Source organism: Salvelinus namaycush, chromosome 18 (assembly GCF_016432855.1).
Source record: "Salvelinus namaycush isolate Seneca chromosome 18, SaNama_1.0, whole genome shotgun sequence".
NCBI lineage: Eukaryota > Metazoa > Chordata > Actinopteri > Salmoniformes > Salmonidae > Salvelinus > Salvelinus namaycush.
In genome coordinates, this window is record NC_052324.1 from 33063519 (window position 1) to 33082809 (window position 19291).

The 19291-nt window shown below is 42.1% G+C and overlaps 1 protein-coding gene across 1 annotated transcript in view; it reads right to left on the reverse strand.

Moving 5' to 3' along the window:
- Nucleotides 1-18765, reverse strand: part of LOC120062917 (NMDA receptor synaptonuclear signaling and neuronal migration factor-like) — a 41910-nt gene extending 23145 nt beyond the window's left edge. The window contains exons 1-6 of the mRNA XM_039012977.1: nt 18731-18765; nt 17580-17641; nt 12518-12656; nt 11889-12454; nt 7664-7736; nt 4224-4229 (exon numbers count right to left, since the gene is read on the reverse strand). Coding sequence (XP_038868905.1) covers nt 4224-4229; nt 7664-7736; nt 11889-12454; nt 12518-12656; nt 17580-17641; nt 18731-18765 — 881 coding nt within the window. The remainder of the gene's footprint in view (nt 1-4223; nt 4230-7663; nt 7737-11888; nt 12455-12517; nt 12657-17579; nt 17642-18730) is intronic.
- Nucleotides 18766-19291: the final 526 nt, after the last annotated feature.

The window sequence follows — 19291 nt, forward strand, 5'->3', positions numbered from 1 at the left end:
TGAAAATGTTCCAGTTCTTCCATGGCCTGCATACTCTCCATACTCCAATTCCTGCTAATATCCAGCAACTTTACACAGCCATTGAAGAGGAGTGGGACAACATTCCACAGGCCACAATCAACAGCCTGATCAACTGCGATTTAGATGGTGGTCACACCAGATACTAACTTGTTTTCTAATCTGTGACCAACAGATGCATATCTGTATAGTCATGTAAGTATATACATAGATTAAGGCCTAGTGAATTTATTTCAATTGACTGATTTCATTATATTAACTGTAACACAGTAAAATCTTAGACATTTTTGCATGTTGCGTTTATATTTTTTGTTCACTGTAAATTGATTTAGAATGAGAGATGTACCCAAAGATGTACCCAAATAAAAATATAGAAAAATAAAGTTCATTTTTTCCAAAATGCCATGCCCAAATGCCACCGTAATTGAAGAATGACCCAGTGTGAATATCCTAATTAGCTAACCATGTTGGAAAAAGCATACCTCATGCTGTGCATTCTGCGTCCAATTTATAATGGTTATTCATTTCCCAAACTATTTCACTGAGACTGTTGCCCAACAGCTTGCATTAGCAAGCCAAAGGTAATTTGTGTTTTCTAGACAGCTGGGTTTCAAATGAAATATTGTCAAGGTCTCTTACACAAATCAACTGGATGCCTGTGATGGCACGATGTTCTGCCTGGAATGACTACCGAATGACTCAGAGAGAGAAAGAGAGAGAGAGAGTTCTCTGTGAGCTATAAAGAACAGATCATGTGTGTTGGTGCTGACTGATATTATCCTTCAGACCTAGATTAATAAGGAAGGTTCCGGTGTGCATGCGTGTGTGTGTGTGTTACTCTTCTTCATCCTATCGCCACCCATCCATATTTTTTCCTTTCATCTAAATATAATAAATCTAACCAAATCGATACAATCAAGAGCCCATCTTATACACATGAGAACACTGGTGCACTGAATACACTGACAATATACGGTACCCTTCATGCTGTAAGGACAGAGCTACACTGTGACACATTGATGCATACAGTCACAGCCAAACAACACTATCCAGGAGAAACGTGAGCTACACTCCAGTCTCGATGAACACAGTCACACCTCAGTGTGCACTGCAGCAGCTCAATGTTTAAAACGGTCACACCAACACCTGCACCATGAAAAATGGCAAACGTTGAAAAGTAGAACAATTTAGCAAATGGCTACATTTGACCAAAGACTTATGGGTCCTGATCAAAAGTAGAACACTACATAGGGAATATGGTGCAATTTGGGACAGCTGTACCGCTGTAGATGGGACCAGGAGCTGGGTTGGAGTTAGTGAGACTGACACTGTGCTACAATAGCCTTCCTCCTTTTTCCACCAGCCCATCCATGTCCAGACAGCAATCACAGCAAACCAGACACTCACGCACACCAAATTACTATTGACTTCTGGAGTCAATTGTCTGGCCCTTTCTGGTGACAGGCAAAGGTTTCCCTGATTTTTCAAAACCTTTCTTTATACAACAGCAAAATACATCAGAAAAGGATCTCCAATAATATTTTGGTCAGGGTAGATTTTGTAACTTTAACATGGCCACCTGTCAGCATACTCCTTTGGAACGCTTAGAAAATGTGTAATTTGAGGGTATTGTGAAAATTCCATAATCTGAAAAAGTTCAAAGTTATATGATTTTAGTGTACAATTTTACATGTCTCTGAGCTCACATGCTCGACATTGTACTGTTGAGAATGCAATCAGAACTCCATTTCACGTTTTACATTTGATCGAGCTATTCCAGTTAGGAAATATACCGGGCCTGGGATTTTAAAGTGGTTTTCACAAAGTGTCGTATCATAAAGATCCTTAGAACAGTGAGAGGCTATTGAGACAAGGTTGGTCATTAAAGTTGGTCTGACGGTCTGTGTGTGTGTGTGTGTGTGTGTGTGTGTGTGTGTGTGTGTGTGTGTGTGTGTGGGGGGGGGGGGGGGACACACACACAACAACAATGCTAGAAGGTACAGTGTGTGTGTCTGTCTCTGTGCAGGGGTTGTTGGGGCGTGGGGGGGACAACACTACGTACAGGTGCAGGACAGTCAGGTCAGACATGGACCGTACCTCTCAGTCTCGGTTACTGGAGCGGTTGCCTCTTGTTCCCTTTTCCTCCTCTTTCTCTCAGCAATGCCCCGGAATGCCCTGCTGGGATGTCACAGTGTTAACGGGGTCAGAGGTGAGGGGCTAAGGGTGTGAGTGCAGGGTTATAGAGCGTTAGTGAGATGGGATCCACGTCACAGAGGGTTAGCCACTACAGTGTTGCAACAGGTCAGCGGCTAGTGGGTTAGAGCCAGCAGAACAGGTAAGTGTTGTACACCACACACAGACATGGTGCACACTGCAGACTGATAAACACTGCAAACTCACACACACTGCAGACTGACACACTCTACAGACTGACACACTCTGCAGACTGACACACTCTGCAGACTGACACACTCTGCAGACTGACACACTCTGCAGACTGACACACTCTGCAGACTGACACACACTGCAGACTGACACACACTGCAGACTGACACACACTGCAGACTGACACACACTGCAGACTGACGCACACTGCAGACTGACGCACACTGCAGACTGACACACACTGCAGACTGACACACACTGCAAACTGACACACACAGCTAACATACACACACAGCAAACATACACACACTGCAAACATACACACACTGCAAACTGACACACACTGTAGACTGACACACACTGCAGACTGACACACACTGCAAACATACACACACTGCAAACTGACACACACTGTAAACTGACACACACTGTAAACTGACACACACTGCAGACTGACACACACTGTAAACTGACACACACAAGGATACTACCAAGCCACCAATCAGAGACCAAGAGGAGCAGAGCTTAGACAGAAACAGGGCCATAAAGGTAAAGTACACAGGAAACTATCCATTGCACCAATTGTGTGTGTGTATGTGAGTGTTTGAGTGATTGAGTGATTGAGAGTGTGGGTGTTTCCCTCTGAAATGGATATATGCTGTGACAGGGTGCCAAAAGAAGTAACCATCATGTCTGACAGCATTTATCAGAGTCCTATCCATGTCCTACGCACTAGGCTCAAACATTGTCAGACAGATGATAAGAGCTGTGTGTGTGTGTGTGTATAAACTAGACTGTTGTATGCTGTGGTATAAAATAATAATCACTATCAAGACGATACAATAGATTACTTTACAAGCAGGTCTAAACCAGATCTATGAATACTGAACAACTCCCATGACATATAATCTATTCACTCTCTGTGCGTCCCAAATGACACTCTATTCCATTTGTATTGCACTACCTTTGACCAGGGTAGTGCACTATAAAGGGAATAGGGTGCCATTTGGGATGAAGCCTCTTCTTCTATCTACACAGGGACCACTAAAATTATTAGTGGTATAATTACTTCATCTTGGAACTACCTACAATGTGGACTTTTCATTACACCTACTGTAGGTATAATACAATATTGCGTAACTATAGTACATTACTGTAGGCAATTCTCTGTTCCTTCTGAAAGGTCATCTTTTTGTTGCACTGAATTAACTCAGATAGAAGAGAATGATGTGTGTGTGTGCGTGTATACAATATATATATATATATATATATATATATATATATATATATATATATATATATATATATATATATAGAGGTATGACCCTGGCTGTGTCTGGTACAGAGGAACAGAACACTATGCTACCATCTCATCTGACTCATTGTTCTATATAACTCTGTCTGTCATAAATTCTGCCTTGTTGGATCCATATATTAATACAATATAATACTAGCTATACTGTAAGACAAACCAGTTCAATTGAAAATCTTTATTAATGGACGATAAAGATGTTTTTTTAAGCCATCTAGTGATAAATCAATCTATGCTTATTTACAATTTAGACCCATTATGTTGAATATGTTTATTCATTGGATATTTTGAAACTCAGTAATGTTTTATTCATTGGAGATTTGGATACTCAGTAATGTTTTTCCATAACTTCAAACACTCAGCCCAGCAAGGGGGTTAATAGAGGTTAATGAGGACACTGGAGACGGTAGGTAGTAGCACAGGAAGAGATAGATAGCCAAGAGTCAAAAGGAGAGTAAATTGTCTGAGGCGCACAGGGAAGGAGAGGGAAGGAGGGAAGGAGACTCACGATATTCTGTAGACGCAGGAGTTGGTGCAGGCAGGAGTTGGTGTAGGCAGGAGTTGGTGCAGGCAGGAGTTGGTGCAGGCAGGAGTTGGTGCAGGCAGGAGTTGGTGCAGGCAGGAGTTGGTGCAGGCCAAGTGGAGAGGGAAGGGAAGAGAGGACAAAAAAGTTAGACACTTCAGTAATAAATATTGGACTTGACAGACAGATATACTGTACACTTGGGAGGGTTAGCTGTTAATCATATGATATTCCAGTCAAGGACACTGTACGCATCCCAAATGGCGCCCTATTCCCTACAATGTACACTACTTTTTACCGGTCAACAAAGTACACTATATCTGGAATATAACACAGGGCCTGTGACACCAGGTGTGGATCCAAGGGGAGTGAGTACTAAGTAAGAGGAGAGGACAGGTGACGCAGAGGAACGGAGTGACAGAGACATATGGAGAGATAAGGAAACAAAGACATTGAGAGATGTGCTCAAAGAGGGAGCGAGGGAGAGAGAGAGCGTGGGATCCTGAGAGACGTCCGGAGAGGAGAGGATAGATGAGTGGAGCGAGAGAGCAGAGAGAGAGAGAGAGCGTGGGATCCTGAGAGACGTCCGGAGAGGAGAGGATAGATGAGTGGAGCGAGGGAGCAGAGAGAGAGAGAGAGCGTGGGATCCTGAGAGACGTCCGGAGAGGAGAGGATAGATGAGTGGAGCGAGGGAGCAGGGAGAGAGAGAGAGCGTGGGATCCTGAGAGACGTCCGGAGAGAAGAGGATAGATGAGTGGAGCGAGGGAGCAGAGAGAGAGAGAGAGAGCGTGGGATCCTGAGAGACGTCCGGAGAGGAGAGGATAGATGAGTGGAGCGAGGGAGCAGGGAGAACAACAGAGGCGCGCTGGGAGGGCAGAATGTGTGTGTGGGCCGTAATTACGAGTTCAACCAGACAGGTGATAATTAAGCAGTCAGCAGAGAAAGTGTGCGTCTGTGTGTGTGTGTGTGCGTGCGTGCGTGGAGAATGGAGTTGCAAAGCTACCTGTAACTTACCAAAGTTACTAAAATCTTTAGTACTTTTGGTAATTAACAGGTAATCTATTTTAACTTTAGTCATGTATACTCGAATAACTTAAAAAATGTATTTTCATATATAGTATAAATGTTTTATATCTGTGTCATATTGTCCATGAGTTTCTAGTGGATAGACCATATGGTTCAAGAGAAAATAGCTTTTTTAATGAAAAAAGTATCTAATCAAAAATTGCATTATATACAATTAACTTCTTATGGCTGGGGGGCAGTATTGAGTAGCATGGATGAATAAGGTGCCCAGAGTAAACTGCCTGCTACTCAGGCCCAAAAGCTAGAATTTGCATATAATGTAGATTTGGATAGAAAACACTCTGAAGTTTCTAAAACAGTTTCAATGATGTCTGTGAGTATAACAGAATGGCAGGCAAAAATGGCAGGCAAAAACCTGAGAAAAAATCCAACCAGGAAGTGGGAAATCTGAGGTTTGTAGGTTTTCAAGTCTTTGCCTATCCAATATACAGTGTAAAATTTGGTCCGATTGCACTTCCTAAGGCTTCCACTAGATGTCAACAGTCTTTAGAACATTGTTTCAGGCTTCTACTGTGAAGGGGGAGAGAATAAGAGCTGTTTCAATCAGGTGTCTGGCAGAATGCCATGAGCTCAGTCAGGCGCATGCCCGTGAGAGTTAGCTGTGTTCCTTGTCCTTTCTAAAGACAAAGGAATTGTCCGGTTGGAATATTATTGAAGATTTATGTTAAAAACATCTATACATCATTTGACATGTTTCTACGAACTGTAATATAACTTTTTTGAATTTTCGTCTGGACTAAGTGCCTGCGCCTCTTGAATTTGGATTTGTGAACTAAACGCGCAAACAAAAAGGAGGTATTTGGACATAAATGATGGACTTTATCGAACAAAACAAACATTTATTGTGGAACTGGGATTCCTGGGAGTGCATTCTGATGAAGATCATCAATGTTAAGTGAATATTTATAATGCTATTTCTGACTTCTGTTGACACCACAACATGGCGGGTATCTGTATGGCTTGTTTTGGTCTCTGAGCGCTGTACTCAGATTATTGCATGGTGTGCTTTTCGAAATCTGACACAGCGGTTGCATTAAGGAGAAGTATATCTTTAATTCCACGTATAACACTTGTATTTTCATCAACATTTATGATGAGTATTTCTGTAAATTGATGTGGCTCTCTGCAAAATCACCGGATGTTTTGGAAGCAAAACATTACTGAACATAACGCGCCAAAGTAAACTGATATTTTTGGATATAAATATGAACTTTATCGAACAAAACATTGTGTAACATGAAGTCCTATCTATGAGTGTCATCTGATGAAGATCATCAAAGGTTAGTGATTAATTTTATCTCTATTTCTGCTTTTTGTGACTCCTCTCTTTGGCTGGAAAAATGGCTGTGTTTTTCTGTGACTTGGCGCTGACCTAACATAATCGCATGGTATGCTTTCGTCGTAAAGCCTTTTTGAAATCGGACACTGTGGTGGGATTAACAACAAGTTTATCTTTAAAATGGTGTATAATACTTGTATGTTTGAGGAATTTTAATTATGAGATTTATGTTGTTTGAATTTGGCGCCCTGCACTTTCACTGGCTGTTGTCAAATGGATCCCGTTAGCGGGATTTCATCCATAAGAAGTTTTAACTCTGCGACTTTTCCAACTATTTACTTTTTTCACAACTGCCACCAGTTTGGTGCCAAAACATTTACAAGAAAAACATATTCACATAGTAAAATAAATAAGTGTTTAAAAAATATATAAAGGATATTTAATGCTGAAACCCCCATACCCTCATATGGGGCGGCAGGTAGCCTAGTGGTTAGAGCATTGGAAAGGTTGCAAGATCGAATCCCCGAGCTGACAAGGTAAAAATCTGTTGTTCTACCCCTGATCAAGGCAGTTAACCCACTGTTCCTAGGCCGTCATTGAAAATAAGAATTTGTTCTTAACTGACTTGCCTAGTTAAATAAAATATTAAACACCAATTGTATTCACTATGTTGATGGTTAATATTTAGGATATTGTTTTCCAGCTTTGTCATCAAATGTATTACATAAAATGTGTCCTATAAAACCACTGGCCTCCAACTGTCCCCTATAAAACCACTGGCCTCCAACTGTGTCCTATAAAACCACTGGCCTCCAACTGTGTCCTATAAAACCACTGGCCTCCAACTGTGTCCAGGGCACAGCCATGTGAAGGAGTCTAAGGCTACATCCCAAAAAGCACCCTATACTGAGAACTACTGTGTATAGGGAATATTGTGCATATTTGGGAGGCACTCTAGAACTCATCCATCATTTGCACACAGAACTCTTTGAGGCAGCCATGTCGTGTTCAGTAGGAGTGGAGCAGAGTGGTGAGGTTATATCTGGTATCCTATACTCACGCCTGCATTGTTGTGGTAGCCGTCTGGAAGCTGAACATGTTCTCTTTGGGGAACCAGCTATTAGGGTTGTCCTCTACAAACAAAGGAGACAAAACAGAAGTTTAGCCCACAACATTACACTTCAAATGTTGTTGTCTGTCAGCTGTTACCCTTCTCCACACAATGTGCTTTGAGTTTGAGAAAAACATTATACCGCAAATGAGTCTTATCACAGGGGACAAGGGATGGGGATAAAGAGACACAAAGACAACTAAAGGCCCCACTCCCCTCCATCCTCCTCCATCATCATCATCATAATACTTACGCAAAATTCGGTAGAAATTGGATTTCAAACAGCTAAATGCTTTTTCAACTGTATTTTTGAAAAATGTCAATCTGGTTTTGTGCCCACCACAGCACAGAGACAGCCTTTTTATTGTGTTTTTTTTATTGTAAATTCAGCAAAATAAGAAACGTCCTCTCACTGTCAATTGCGTTTATTTTCAGAAAACTTAACATGTGTAAATATTTGTATGAACATAACAAGATTCAACAACTGAGACAAACTGAACAAGTTCCACAGACATGTGACTAACAGAAATTGAATAATGTGTCCCTGAACAAGGGGGGGTTAAAAGTAACAGTCAGTATCTGGTGTGGCCACCAGCTGCATTAAGTACTGCAGTGCATCTCCTCCTCATGGAATGAACCAGATTTGCCAGTTCTTGCTGTGAGATGTTACCCCACTCTTCCACCAAGGTACCTGCAGGGTCCCGGACATTTCTGGGGGGTATGGCCCTAGCCCTCACCCACTGATCCAACAGGTCCCAGACGTGCTCAATGGGATTGAGATCCGGGCTCTTTGCTGGCCATGGCAGAACACTGATATTCCTGTCTTGCAGGAAATCACGCACAGAACGAGCAGTATGGCTGGTGGCATTGTCATGCTGGAGGGTCATGTCAGGATGAGCCTGCAGGAAGGGTACCACATGAGGGAGGAGGATGTCTTCCCTGTAACGCACAGCGTTGAGATTGCCTGCAATGACAACAAGCTCAGTCCGATGATGCTGTGACACACCGCCCCAGACCATGACGGACCCTCCACCTCCAAACCGATCCCGCTCCAGAGTACAGGACTCGGTGTAATGCTCATTCATTCGACGATCCGACCATCACCCCTGGAGAGACAAAACTGCGACTTGTCAGTGAAGAGCACTTTTTTTCAGTCCTTTCTGGTCCAGCGACGGTGGATTTGTGCCCATAGGTGACATTGTTGCCGGTGATGTCTGGTGAGGACCTGCCTTACAACAGGCCTACAAGCCCTCAGTCCAGCCTCTCTCAGCCTATTGCGGACAGTTTGAGCACTGATGGTTGAATTGTGCATTCCTGGTGTAACTCAGGCAGTTGTTGTTGCCATCCTGTACCTGTCCCGCAGGTGTGATGTTCGGATGTACCGATCCTGTGCAAGTGTTATTACACGTGGTCTGCCACTGCGAGGACGATCAGCTGTCCGTCCTGTCTCCCTGTAGCGCTGTCTTAGGCGTCTCACAGTACGGACATGGCAATTTATTGCCCTGGCCACATCTGCAGTCCTCATGCCTCCTTGCAGCATGCGTAAGGCACGTTCCCGCAGATGAGCAGGGACCCTGGGCATCTTTCTTTTGGTGTTTTTCAGAGTCAATAGAAAGGCCTCTTTAGTGTCCTAAGTTTTCATAACTGTGATCTTAATTGCATACCGTCTGTAAGCTGTTAGTGTCTTAACAACCGTTCCACAGGTGCATGTTCATTAATTGTTTATGGTTCATTGAACAAGCATGGGAAACAGTGTTTAAACCCTTAACAATGAAGAACTGTGAAGTTATTTGGATTTTTACAAATTATCTTTGAAAGACAGGGTCCTAAAAAAGGGACGTTTGTTTTTGTTGCTGAGTTTCCATCACATCTGGATAGATAGTACTTATACTGTACAATATACATTGTGTTTTCAGTCATAACTATTCTAGAACATGAGCTTTTAAATCCACCCCTAAGCTACTCTCAGTCCATCCCACCTATCTCCCTAAACCACCATCTTATGATTTCTATGAGCCATGTAGTTTTAATCTGTGCTGTGATGTTTTACATACATTCTGAACCTGTCTAATCGCATGGTATCTACAGATTGCGATTTAAAGATAAAAGTATTATTATATTGTTGATTGCTAGACTATGGCTTTCTAAATCTCCCAACAGTGCTATTTATAGGGTTAATTTTAGATACATGTTGTGAGACAGCCTTACAGCTTTCTGTACGTTTGGATTGAAATGCTGCATTCGACACTGTTGACAATGATGTCCTTCTGGACAGACTGGAGAGTTGGGTTGGCCTCTCTGGTCCAGTTCTAAATTGGTTTAGGACCTATTTAAGTGGTCAAGAGTTTTTTGTCACCCTTGGTGAACATAACTCAGAGAAAATAGATATCGCATATGGCGTTGCACAAGGTTTGATTTTGGGTTTTATATACAGTACCAGTCAAAGGTTTGGACACACCTACTCATTCAATGGTTTTGCCTTTATTTTTACTATTTTCTACATTGTAGAATAACAGTGAAGACATCAAAACTATGAAATAACACACATGGAATCATGCAGTAACCAAAAAAGTGTTAAACAAATCAAAATATATTTTATATTTGAGATTCTTCAAAGTAGCAACCCTTTGCTTTGATGGCAGCTTTGCACACTCTTGACATTCTCTCAACCAGCTTCATGAGGTAGTCACCTGGAATGCATTTCAATTAAAAGGTATGAGTTGTTAAAAGTTAATTTGTGTAATTAATTTCCTTCTTACTGCGTTTGAGCCAATCAGCTGTGTTGTGACAAGGTAGGGGTGGTAAACAGAAGATAGTCCTATTTGGTAAAAGACCAAGTCCATATTATGGCTAGAACCGCTCAAATAAGAAAAGAGAAATGACAGTCCATCCTTACTTTAAGACATGAAGGTCAATCAATACGGAAAATTAAGGTCAGTCAATACGGAAAAGTGCAGTCGTAAAAACCAAGCGCTATGATGAAACTGGCTCTCATTAGGACCGCCACAGGAAAGGAAGACCCAGAGTTACCTCTGCTGCAGAGGATAAGTTCATTAGAGTTACCAGCCTCAGAAATTGCAATTAACTGCACCTCAGATGGCAGCCCAAATAAATGCCTCACAGAGTTCAAGTAACAGACACATCTCAACATCAACTGTTCAGAGGAGACTGAGTGAATCAGGCCGTCATGGTCGAATTGCTGCAAAAAAAACATGACTAAAGAACATCAATAACAAGAAGAGACTTGCTTGGGCCAAGAAACACGAGCAATACTTGGGCGGCTAACAATTCCCTTCAGCTAAATCAAGACCAGGCCGAGGTTCTTACTGTATTATTGGAGCCAAAGCAATAAAGATAAAACACCAGGAAAAAAACCTAGTTGTCATTTTAGATTCTGAACTCAATTTCAAATCAAACATTAGGAATGTGACCAAAGTAGCTTTTTACCACCTGATGAACATTACCAAGGTGCAGTCGTTTCTATCTCAGGCTGATACAGAGACTCATCCATGCTTTTATTACAAGCAGGCTTGACTACTGTAATGCTCGCCTGTCTGGTCTACCCAAGAAAGTCATTGGTCAACTGCAAAACATACAGAATGCTGTAGCACGGGTACTGACCAAGACCAGACGAAGAGCACACATTACACCGGTTTTGATGTCTCTGCACTGGCTGCCTGTGAGTTTTAAAATTAATTTGATTATTGTTCTATTGGTTTTTAAATCAATCCACGAATGTGCACCCCAATACATGTCAGACATACTTTGTGTTATGAACCCAGTAGGTCCCTCAGGTCCTCTGGCACTGGCCTTTTAACTATCCCAAAGCCTAGGACCAAGAGGCATGGAGAGGCAGCCATTATTAATTATGCCCCCAGCCTCTGGAATAGCCTGCCAGAGAACCTGAGGGGGACCGAAACTGTGGACATATTTAAAAGAGATCTTAAAACACACGTTTTTAATTTTGCTTTTCCTTAGGGTGCTTTTTAGTCATTCAGTTTTTATTGTTATTCTTTTGTTTTAGTGTAGTAAAGATTTCTGTTAATTTTCTTTATTTTTCTTCTTTTCCTGTGAAGCGCATTGCATTGCATTCATGTCTGAAATGTGCTATATAAATAAAGCTGGATTTGATTTGGTCATCATCATCCTCCTCCTCCATCCTCCTCCTCCTCACCTCTCTCCTCAGCAGAGCCTCGTCTGTCTCTGCCTTGGTCTTGGCTGTACATCCTCTCTAGCTTCTTCCTCTGTTTTCCTCCGTCTCGCGGAGACGTCTCCAGATCCAGGGAGCGCTGGCTCGGACATGGGGCCCTGATGCAGGTGACACAGTCTGGGGTGCAGTCCTCCCGCGAGCCCCCCCTCCTCACCACCCAGTCCCGGATGTTATGGGCACTCCCTGAGCTCTGCAGGGGCTGGGACTTGGGCCTGTGGCCCTGTGGGCCATGACTATGGTTGCCGCGGGGATGTTTGCTGCTTGGTGGTTGTTGGTTGGAAAAGGAGGGCTGGTTGGCGGAGGGAGGAGGGGACAGAGGCTGCTTCAGCACCTCCAGCTCCAGACTCTCCTCGCTGCCTCGCCCCCCTAGCATGCCTCCCTCCCTGGTGATGGTGTAGACCCGCTGGGCAGCTGGCTTCAAGCTGGTCAGGCTCCCCTCAGAGGACCTGGGAGGTGGCTGCTGCTCCTCGGAGGAGAAACTTCGCTCTGCTGAGAGCCTGTGCTTGGAGGGGCCTGTGGGCTGCAGACTGCTTGGCTGCAGGGTGCTGGGCTGGAGACTGCTGTGATGGGGATGCAGTGTGCTGAGCTGGGACTGAAGACTGTGGGCCTGGGACTGGTCCTGGCTGGCCTTGGCCCCACAGTGGCTCTGAGGGTGTAGGTTGTTGTTGTGAAGATGACTGATGTCAGGGGAGTCTTTGTCTTGGCCAATGAAGGTATTAGATAGAAGCTGATCTGGAGAGAGCAAGCGCAAGAGCAAGAGAGAGAGGACAAAGAGATGAGCTGTTCATCTTGTGCTCTAAAGGGCTTGGCAACATTTGAGCAAACATCAGAGAGCAAACAAAGCTTTTCGGAGATGAGAGGAGGAATGAGATGTGAAGAGATGGATAACGGAGAAGGAAAATGAGAGAAGGGAGGAAATTAGGAGGTATTTTGAAAGGATGAGTTGGAAGATAGAAGGGGTTTGGCAGACTTATCCGGTCCTCTGCCTCGGGAAGATACACCCTCTCACAGTGAAATTTGCCAGATATAGTGTGGTAATGATTTCAGAGCATTTAGTGCTGCTATACAGTGGGATGAGAGGAAAGCCATGTGATGAGGAAAGTTACAGGAAATGTGAAGCCATGTGATGAGGAAAGTTACAGGAAATGTGAAGCCATGTGATGAGGAAAGTTACAGGAAATGTGAAGCCATGTGATGAGGAAAGTTATAGGAAATGTGAAGCCATTTGTGACTCGTTTCAGGAAACTAGGCGTATGTTGTGCGTCACTACTTCACAGCAGAGGCATTTGAACGTTAGCTTCTTTGTCAGAAATGCCTTCTGGAACATGTGAACTTTCATGTGCCTTAATAAAAAATGTGTATGCCATCTGAAAATATGAATAAAATTGTTAATTTATGAGCCTAGTTGGTTTAGCTACGGAAAAATACTTTCCTGCTAGCCATGACTGGCTGAGATAATGGATCGGCTGGACATGCTGAGAGATGAGTTCGGATTGGTATGCCATGTAGCCCGCTTCTGTCTAGAACATAAGCTAGTCAGTAGGTGTCGGTAATCCTTTCTAACGCTGCTTTTTTGAAAGATATCACGTAGTATTACTGCAAAAGTGTTGTTCTCCACTTTCTGGGGGACCGAGTTTTGAAATCAGTGGAATTCCGGTGGAATTAGAATATGATAACTAAGGAGATGGAGAAAATTCTGGCGTTTGATTGCAAATATTCAGAGGGAGTCGAAAAGAGAACACTGTTGTATAAAACACCTGTCTCCGGATTACATCTTCAAACTAATGGCAACCATGGCATCCGTGACAGAGAAGGAGAATCGTCCATCCGTGTATACGGGTAAGATATTCTAGCTAGCTACATTTTCAGATGTTATACGTTTCTAATTTTGGCAGAAAGTATTTTTCATTTCAAGTTAAAGCATACTGTTAGCTAGCTAGCTAACGTTATCTGTCTCGCTAGCTAACGTTACGTGTATGATCTGTGTACTAATATTATTTGTATCTCAGAGCCATTTGCATTGCTAGTTATAGCCTAATGTTAGCTAACTAGCTAACATTGAAGCTGGTTGCCTGCAGATTCATGCAAGTAGTAACGTTATAGGTTGGGATTATGGTTCATTGTTTAGCTAGCTAGCTAGAAAGCTACATGTTTTAACAAAACACTCTACTATGCAAGTAACCATTTCACTATATCTTCTGTATCCTGTGCATGTGACAAATTCAACTTCAATTTTATTTGATATATTATGTGTTAACCAGAGACGGTAATGTGAAGAACATGACCTGCACCAAAGTCAAATTAGGATATAACGTTAGGCAACTGTGTCCATGTTCTAAAATTCTCAGGTCGAATTCCCTGCTTTTATTTCATCACACTCACAATCATAAGCTATTTTCTGTAATTGGCTCGCCATTAATTTCCTGTAATAATGAAGTCGAATGAGCTAAAGTGAAGATGTTGTCATCTACATGATATGGTCATTATTTGAACTGGCTAACCAGCTAACTTAACATTAGCTAGTTAGCTAGAAACGAACCAAAACATTGTTTAGACAGTTGCTTTTAGTTGCCTGGTTTGATAGATTGACATACAGTACAAGTCAAAGGTTTGGACACACTAACTCATTCAGGATTTTTCTTTATTTTTACTATTTTCTACATTGTAGAATAATAGTGAAGACATCAAAACTATGAAATAACACATATGGAATCATGTAGTAACCAAGAAAGTGTAAAGTAGCAACCCTTTGCCTTGATGACAGCTTTGCACACTCTTGGCATTCTCTCAACCAGCTTCATGAGGTAGTCACCTGGAATGCATTTCAATTAACAGGTGTGTCTTGTTAAAAGTTAATTTGTGGAATTATTTCCTTCTTAATGCGTTTGAGCCAATCAGTTGTGTTGTGACAAGGTAAGGGTGGTATACAGAAGATAGTCCCAATTGGTAAAAGACCAAGTCCATAATATGGCAAGAACTGCTCAAATTAGCAAAGAGAAACGACAGTCCACTATTACTTTAAAACATGAAGGTCAGTCAATCCGGAAAATTTCAAGAACTTTGAAAGTTTCTTCATGTGCAGTCGCAAAAACCATCAAGCGCTATGATGAAACTGGCTCTCATGAGCACCGCCACAGAAAAGGAAGACCCAGAGTTACCTCTGCTGCAGAGGACAAGTTCATTAGAGTTACCAGCCTCAAAAATTGCAGCCCCAAAAAATGTTTCACAGAGTTCAAGTAACAGACACTTCTCAACATCAACTGTTCAGAGAAGACTGAGTGAATCAGGCCTTCATGATAGAATTGCTGCAATGAAACCACTACTAAAGGACACAAATAATAAGAAGAGACTTGCTTGGGCCAAGAAACACTAGCAATGGACATTAGACAGTGGAAATCTGTCTTTTGGTCTGATGAGTCCAAATTTGAGATTTTGAGTTCCAACCACCGTGTCTTTGTGAGACGCAGATTAGGTGAATGGATTATCTCCTCATATGTAGTTCCCACTGTGAAGCATGGGGGAGGAGGTGTGATGGTGTGGGGATGCCTGTCTGTGATTTATTAAGGATTCAAGGCACACTTAACCAGCATGGCTACCACATCACTCTGCAGCGATACGCCATCCCATCTGGTTTGCGCTTTAGTGGGACTATCATTTGTTTTTCAACAGGACAATGACCCAACACATCTCCAGGCTGTGTAAGGGCTATTTGACCAAGAGGGAAAGTGATGGAGTACTGCATAAGATGACCTGGCCTCCACAATCACCCGACCTCAACTGAATTGAGATGGTTTAGGATAAGTTGGACCACAGAGTGAGGGAAGAGCTGCCAACAAGTGCTCAGCATATGTGGGAACGTCTTCAAGACTGTTGCAAAAGCATTCCAAGTGAAGCTGGTTGAGAGAATGCCAAGAGTGTGCAAAGCTGTCATCAAGGCAACGGGTGGCTACTTTGAAGAATCTCAAATATAACATATATTTTGATTTGTTTAACACTTTTTTGGTTACTACATGATTCCATGTGTGTTATTTCATAGTTTTTATGTTTTCACTATTATTCTACAATGTAGAAAATAGTAAAAATAAAGAAAAACCCTGGAATGAGTTGGTGTGTCCAAACTTTTGACTGGTACTGTATACTAAATTCCTTTTTAAATGGGTGGATTTATTGATGTTAAAACAAAATACACTAGTTATACTATTTTGGACCACCAGGCTGCTGATGTCGGACCACAATAGAATATTAATGATGTCACTGCGACAACTGTAGATAGACCTAGCATTAACCAGCCTTTAGTCTTCAAATCTTTGGTTGTTTAATACATGGCCTCACATGTGAATCCTTAAAGAGCTGGGTGGGGCTAAAGCTTAAGAGGGTGTGAACGATGCTGAATGGGTGTAGACAAAGAAGAGCTCTCAAGTAGGTTTACCAAAACTTTCAAGTGGAATTTTCTCAAAAGTGAGGTTACAAGTTTATCAACTTTCAAAGCAGAATTACTTCCCCACTGTTCCTCAACTGTGGTTGTAGTGTATGATATACCATTTTCTAGCTCTGAGTCTCTACTTTTATTCAATGTAAAAAACACATTTTCAAATTTTGCCACATAAGACATAATTGAGCCGGTGGGTTACATTTGAAGAGGAAAGTTATAGGATATGTGAAGCGGAAACTTATAGGATATGTGAAGCCATGTGAAGAGGAAACTTATAGGATATGTGAAGCCATGCGAAGAGGAAAGTTATAGGATATGTGAAGCCATGCGAAGAGGAAAGTTATAGGATATGTGAAGCCATGTGAAGAGGAAACTTATAGGATATGTGAAGCCATGTGAAGAGGAAACTTATAGGATATGTAAAGCTATGTGAAGATGAAAGTTATAGGATATGTGAAGAGAAAAGTTATAGGATATGTGACGCCATGTGAAGAGGAAAGTTATAGGATATGTGAAGCCATGTGAAGAGGAAAGTTATAGGATATGTGAAGAGAAAAGTTATAGGATATGTGAAGCCATGAGAAGAGGAAAGTTATAGGATATGCGAAGCCATGCGAAGAGGAAAGTTATAGGATATGTGAAGCCATGCGAAGATGAAAGTTATAGGATATGTGAAGCGGAAACTTATAGGATATGTGAAGCCATGTGAAGAGGAAACTTATAGGATATGTGAAGCCATGCGAAGAGGAAAGTTATAGGATATGTGAAGCCATGCGAAGAGGAAAGTTATAGGATATGTGAAGCCATGCGAAGAGGAAAGTTATAGGATATGTGAAGCCATGCGAAGATGAAAGTTATAGGATATGTGAAGCCATGAGAAGAGGAAAGTTATAGGATATGTGAAGCCATGTGAAGAGGAAACTTATAGGATATGTGAAGCCATGTGAAGAGGAAAGTTATAGGATATGTGAAGCCATGTGAAGAGGAAAGTTATAGGATATGTGAAGCCATGTGAAGAGGAAACTTATAGGACATGTGAAGCCATGAGAAGAGGAAAGTTATAGGATATGTGAAGCCATGCGAAGATGAAAGTTATAGGATATGTGAAGCCATGCGAAGAGGAAAGTTATAGGATATGTGAAGCCATGCGAAGAGGAAAGTTATAGGATATGTGAAGCCATGTTATGGGATGTACTAGATGAGGCTGGACACTGATAGAGTACCTGATCCGTTGCGGTTCTCAGGGTGTGTGTGAGACAGGTAATCTCCGAAAGCTCTGGCTGCTCTGCAAAGAGAAGCACAACACAACACTCTGATTAGCACTGGACCACTGGCTGCCTGACTCTCACTGTGAGCCTGTCTGTTTGCCTCTCACTGTGAGGCTGCCTGCCTGTCTGTCTCTCACCGTGAGCCTGACTGGCTGCCTGTCTGTCTGCCTCTCACTGGGAGGCTGCCTGCCTGTCTGTCTCTCACAGGGAGCTTGCTGACTCCAACTGAGAGTGACTCACCACTCACCAGACCAAGACATCTCCTACTCAATAACAGCATCCCAAATGGCACCCTATTCCCTATATAGTGTACTACTTTTAACCAATAAGGTGTCATTTTGGAAGTAACCAGTGTTTTATGATTGTCCCACCAAATAATTGAATAACCTGAACATTTGTCTCATTAGCTTTCCATCCAATTGGCAACAAATTTTCATGCAAATATTCCAAAATATGCGCATTTTCCCAACAGAGACGTGTTTGTATCAAATTGACTTGTTGCAATTCAAACACGGTGCTGATGACGTAGGGCGAAGAAAAAAAAAACTTTTGCTAAACAAGTCCCATGTACCGGATAAAAAATATATGTTTAAATTGGTTTCCATCCAATTTTCAACTCCCACAAAAAAACACTCTGCTATTGGCTCGTGCGCTCCAGCCTACATGATGAGATTATTATTATGGGCAAAAGAGCTAGATGATTTATCAAACCGCAGCCAAGCATCGATTATCAAGTCACCAGAATAAGACCCTCGATATTTATTGGAAAGGAGCATCAAGCGCATCACCTTGCACTTTCACCACCCTGATAAATTCATAATTATTTATTTAATCTGTAGCCTAATAAACTGCATGCTTTCCCGATTAGTCGTAGTGGTGCGCATAAAAGCGTCACAAAAAGCGTATTTTGTCTAGAGTATTTTGTTTTGACGACAATTGGAAATTAGGCCTGTCATTACATTTTTCATCTGACATGTACTTTACCCGCATAAAAAGGTTGAACGGAAACCTGGTTAGTACCTTGGTTTTACTCGGATTTCCCTATGGAACTGTCTTCTTCAACCGAAACTACTCGAGGTCTCTTGACGCTGGTGTTCTATCTATACATTCCGAACATGTTCATGACACGTGCCGAAACCATTATGTTGAGTGTGAAATCCAATATGCAGGTGTGTTCCAGACCGGTTTGATATGATTCCTCGCTCTTGTACGCGGCTCTAGGGCCACACATATGAGTGGCGATAGTACAGTAGGGGAGTAAACCCTTTCACATTTACACACACACACAGACAGCGGGAGGGGAGAATTGCCATGGAGAGTGTAAAGAGGGATATGGGAGGCTGAGTATGTACATGAGTTCAATCTATACCTTCATCAAACAAAAAAGCACATTTCATGTGTCATAAATTGCATCTCCCCTGTGGTTCACTGGGTCTGGGGATGGATTTGCAATATGAAACAAAAGATGTGTGCAATTCTTTCTCCAGCTTTCATCCTACATAATATGGCCCAACATGTACTGTACCACACACATCATCAGGGTAATTTTGTGTTTGTTCTATTGTTCTTACTCTCTTAATTGGCAACAGAAAATAACATGGTCAGCTGTACTATGTTGTTTAATAACTCTCCCACACAAACACATTTCTATAGCAAGTACTCCCACA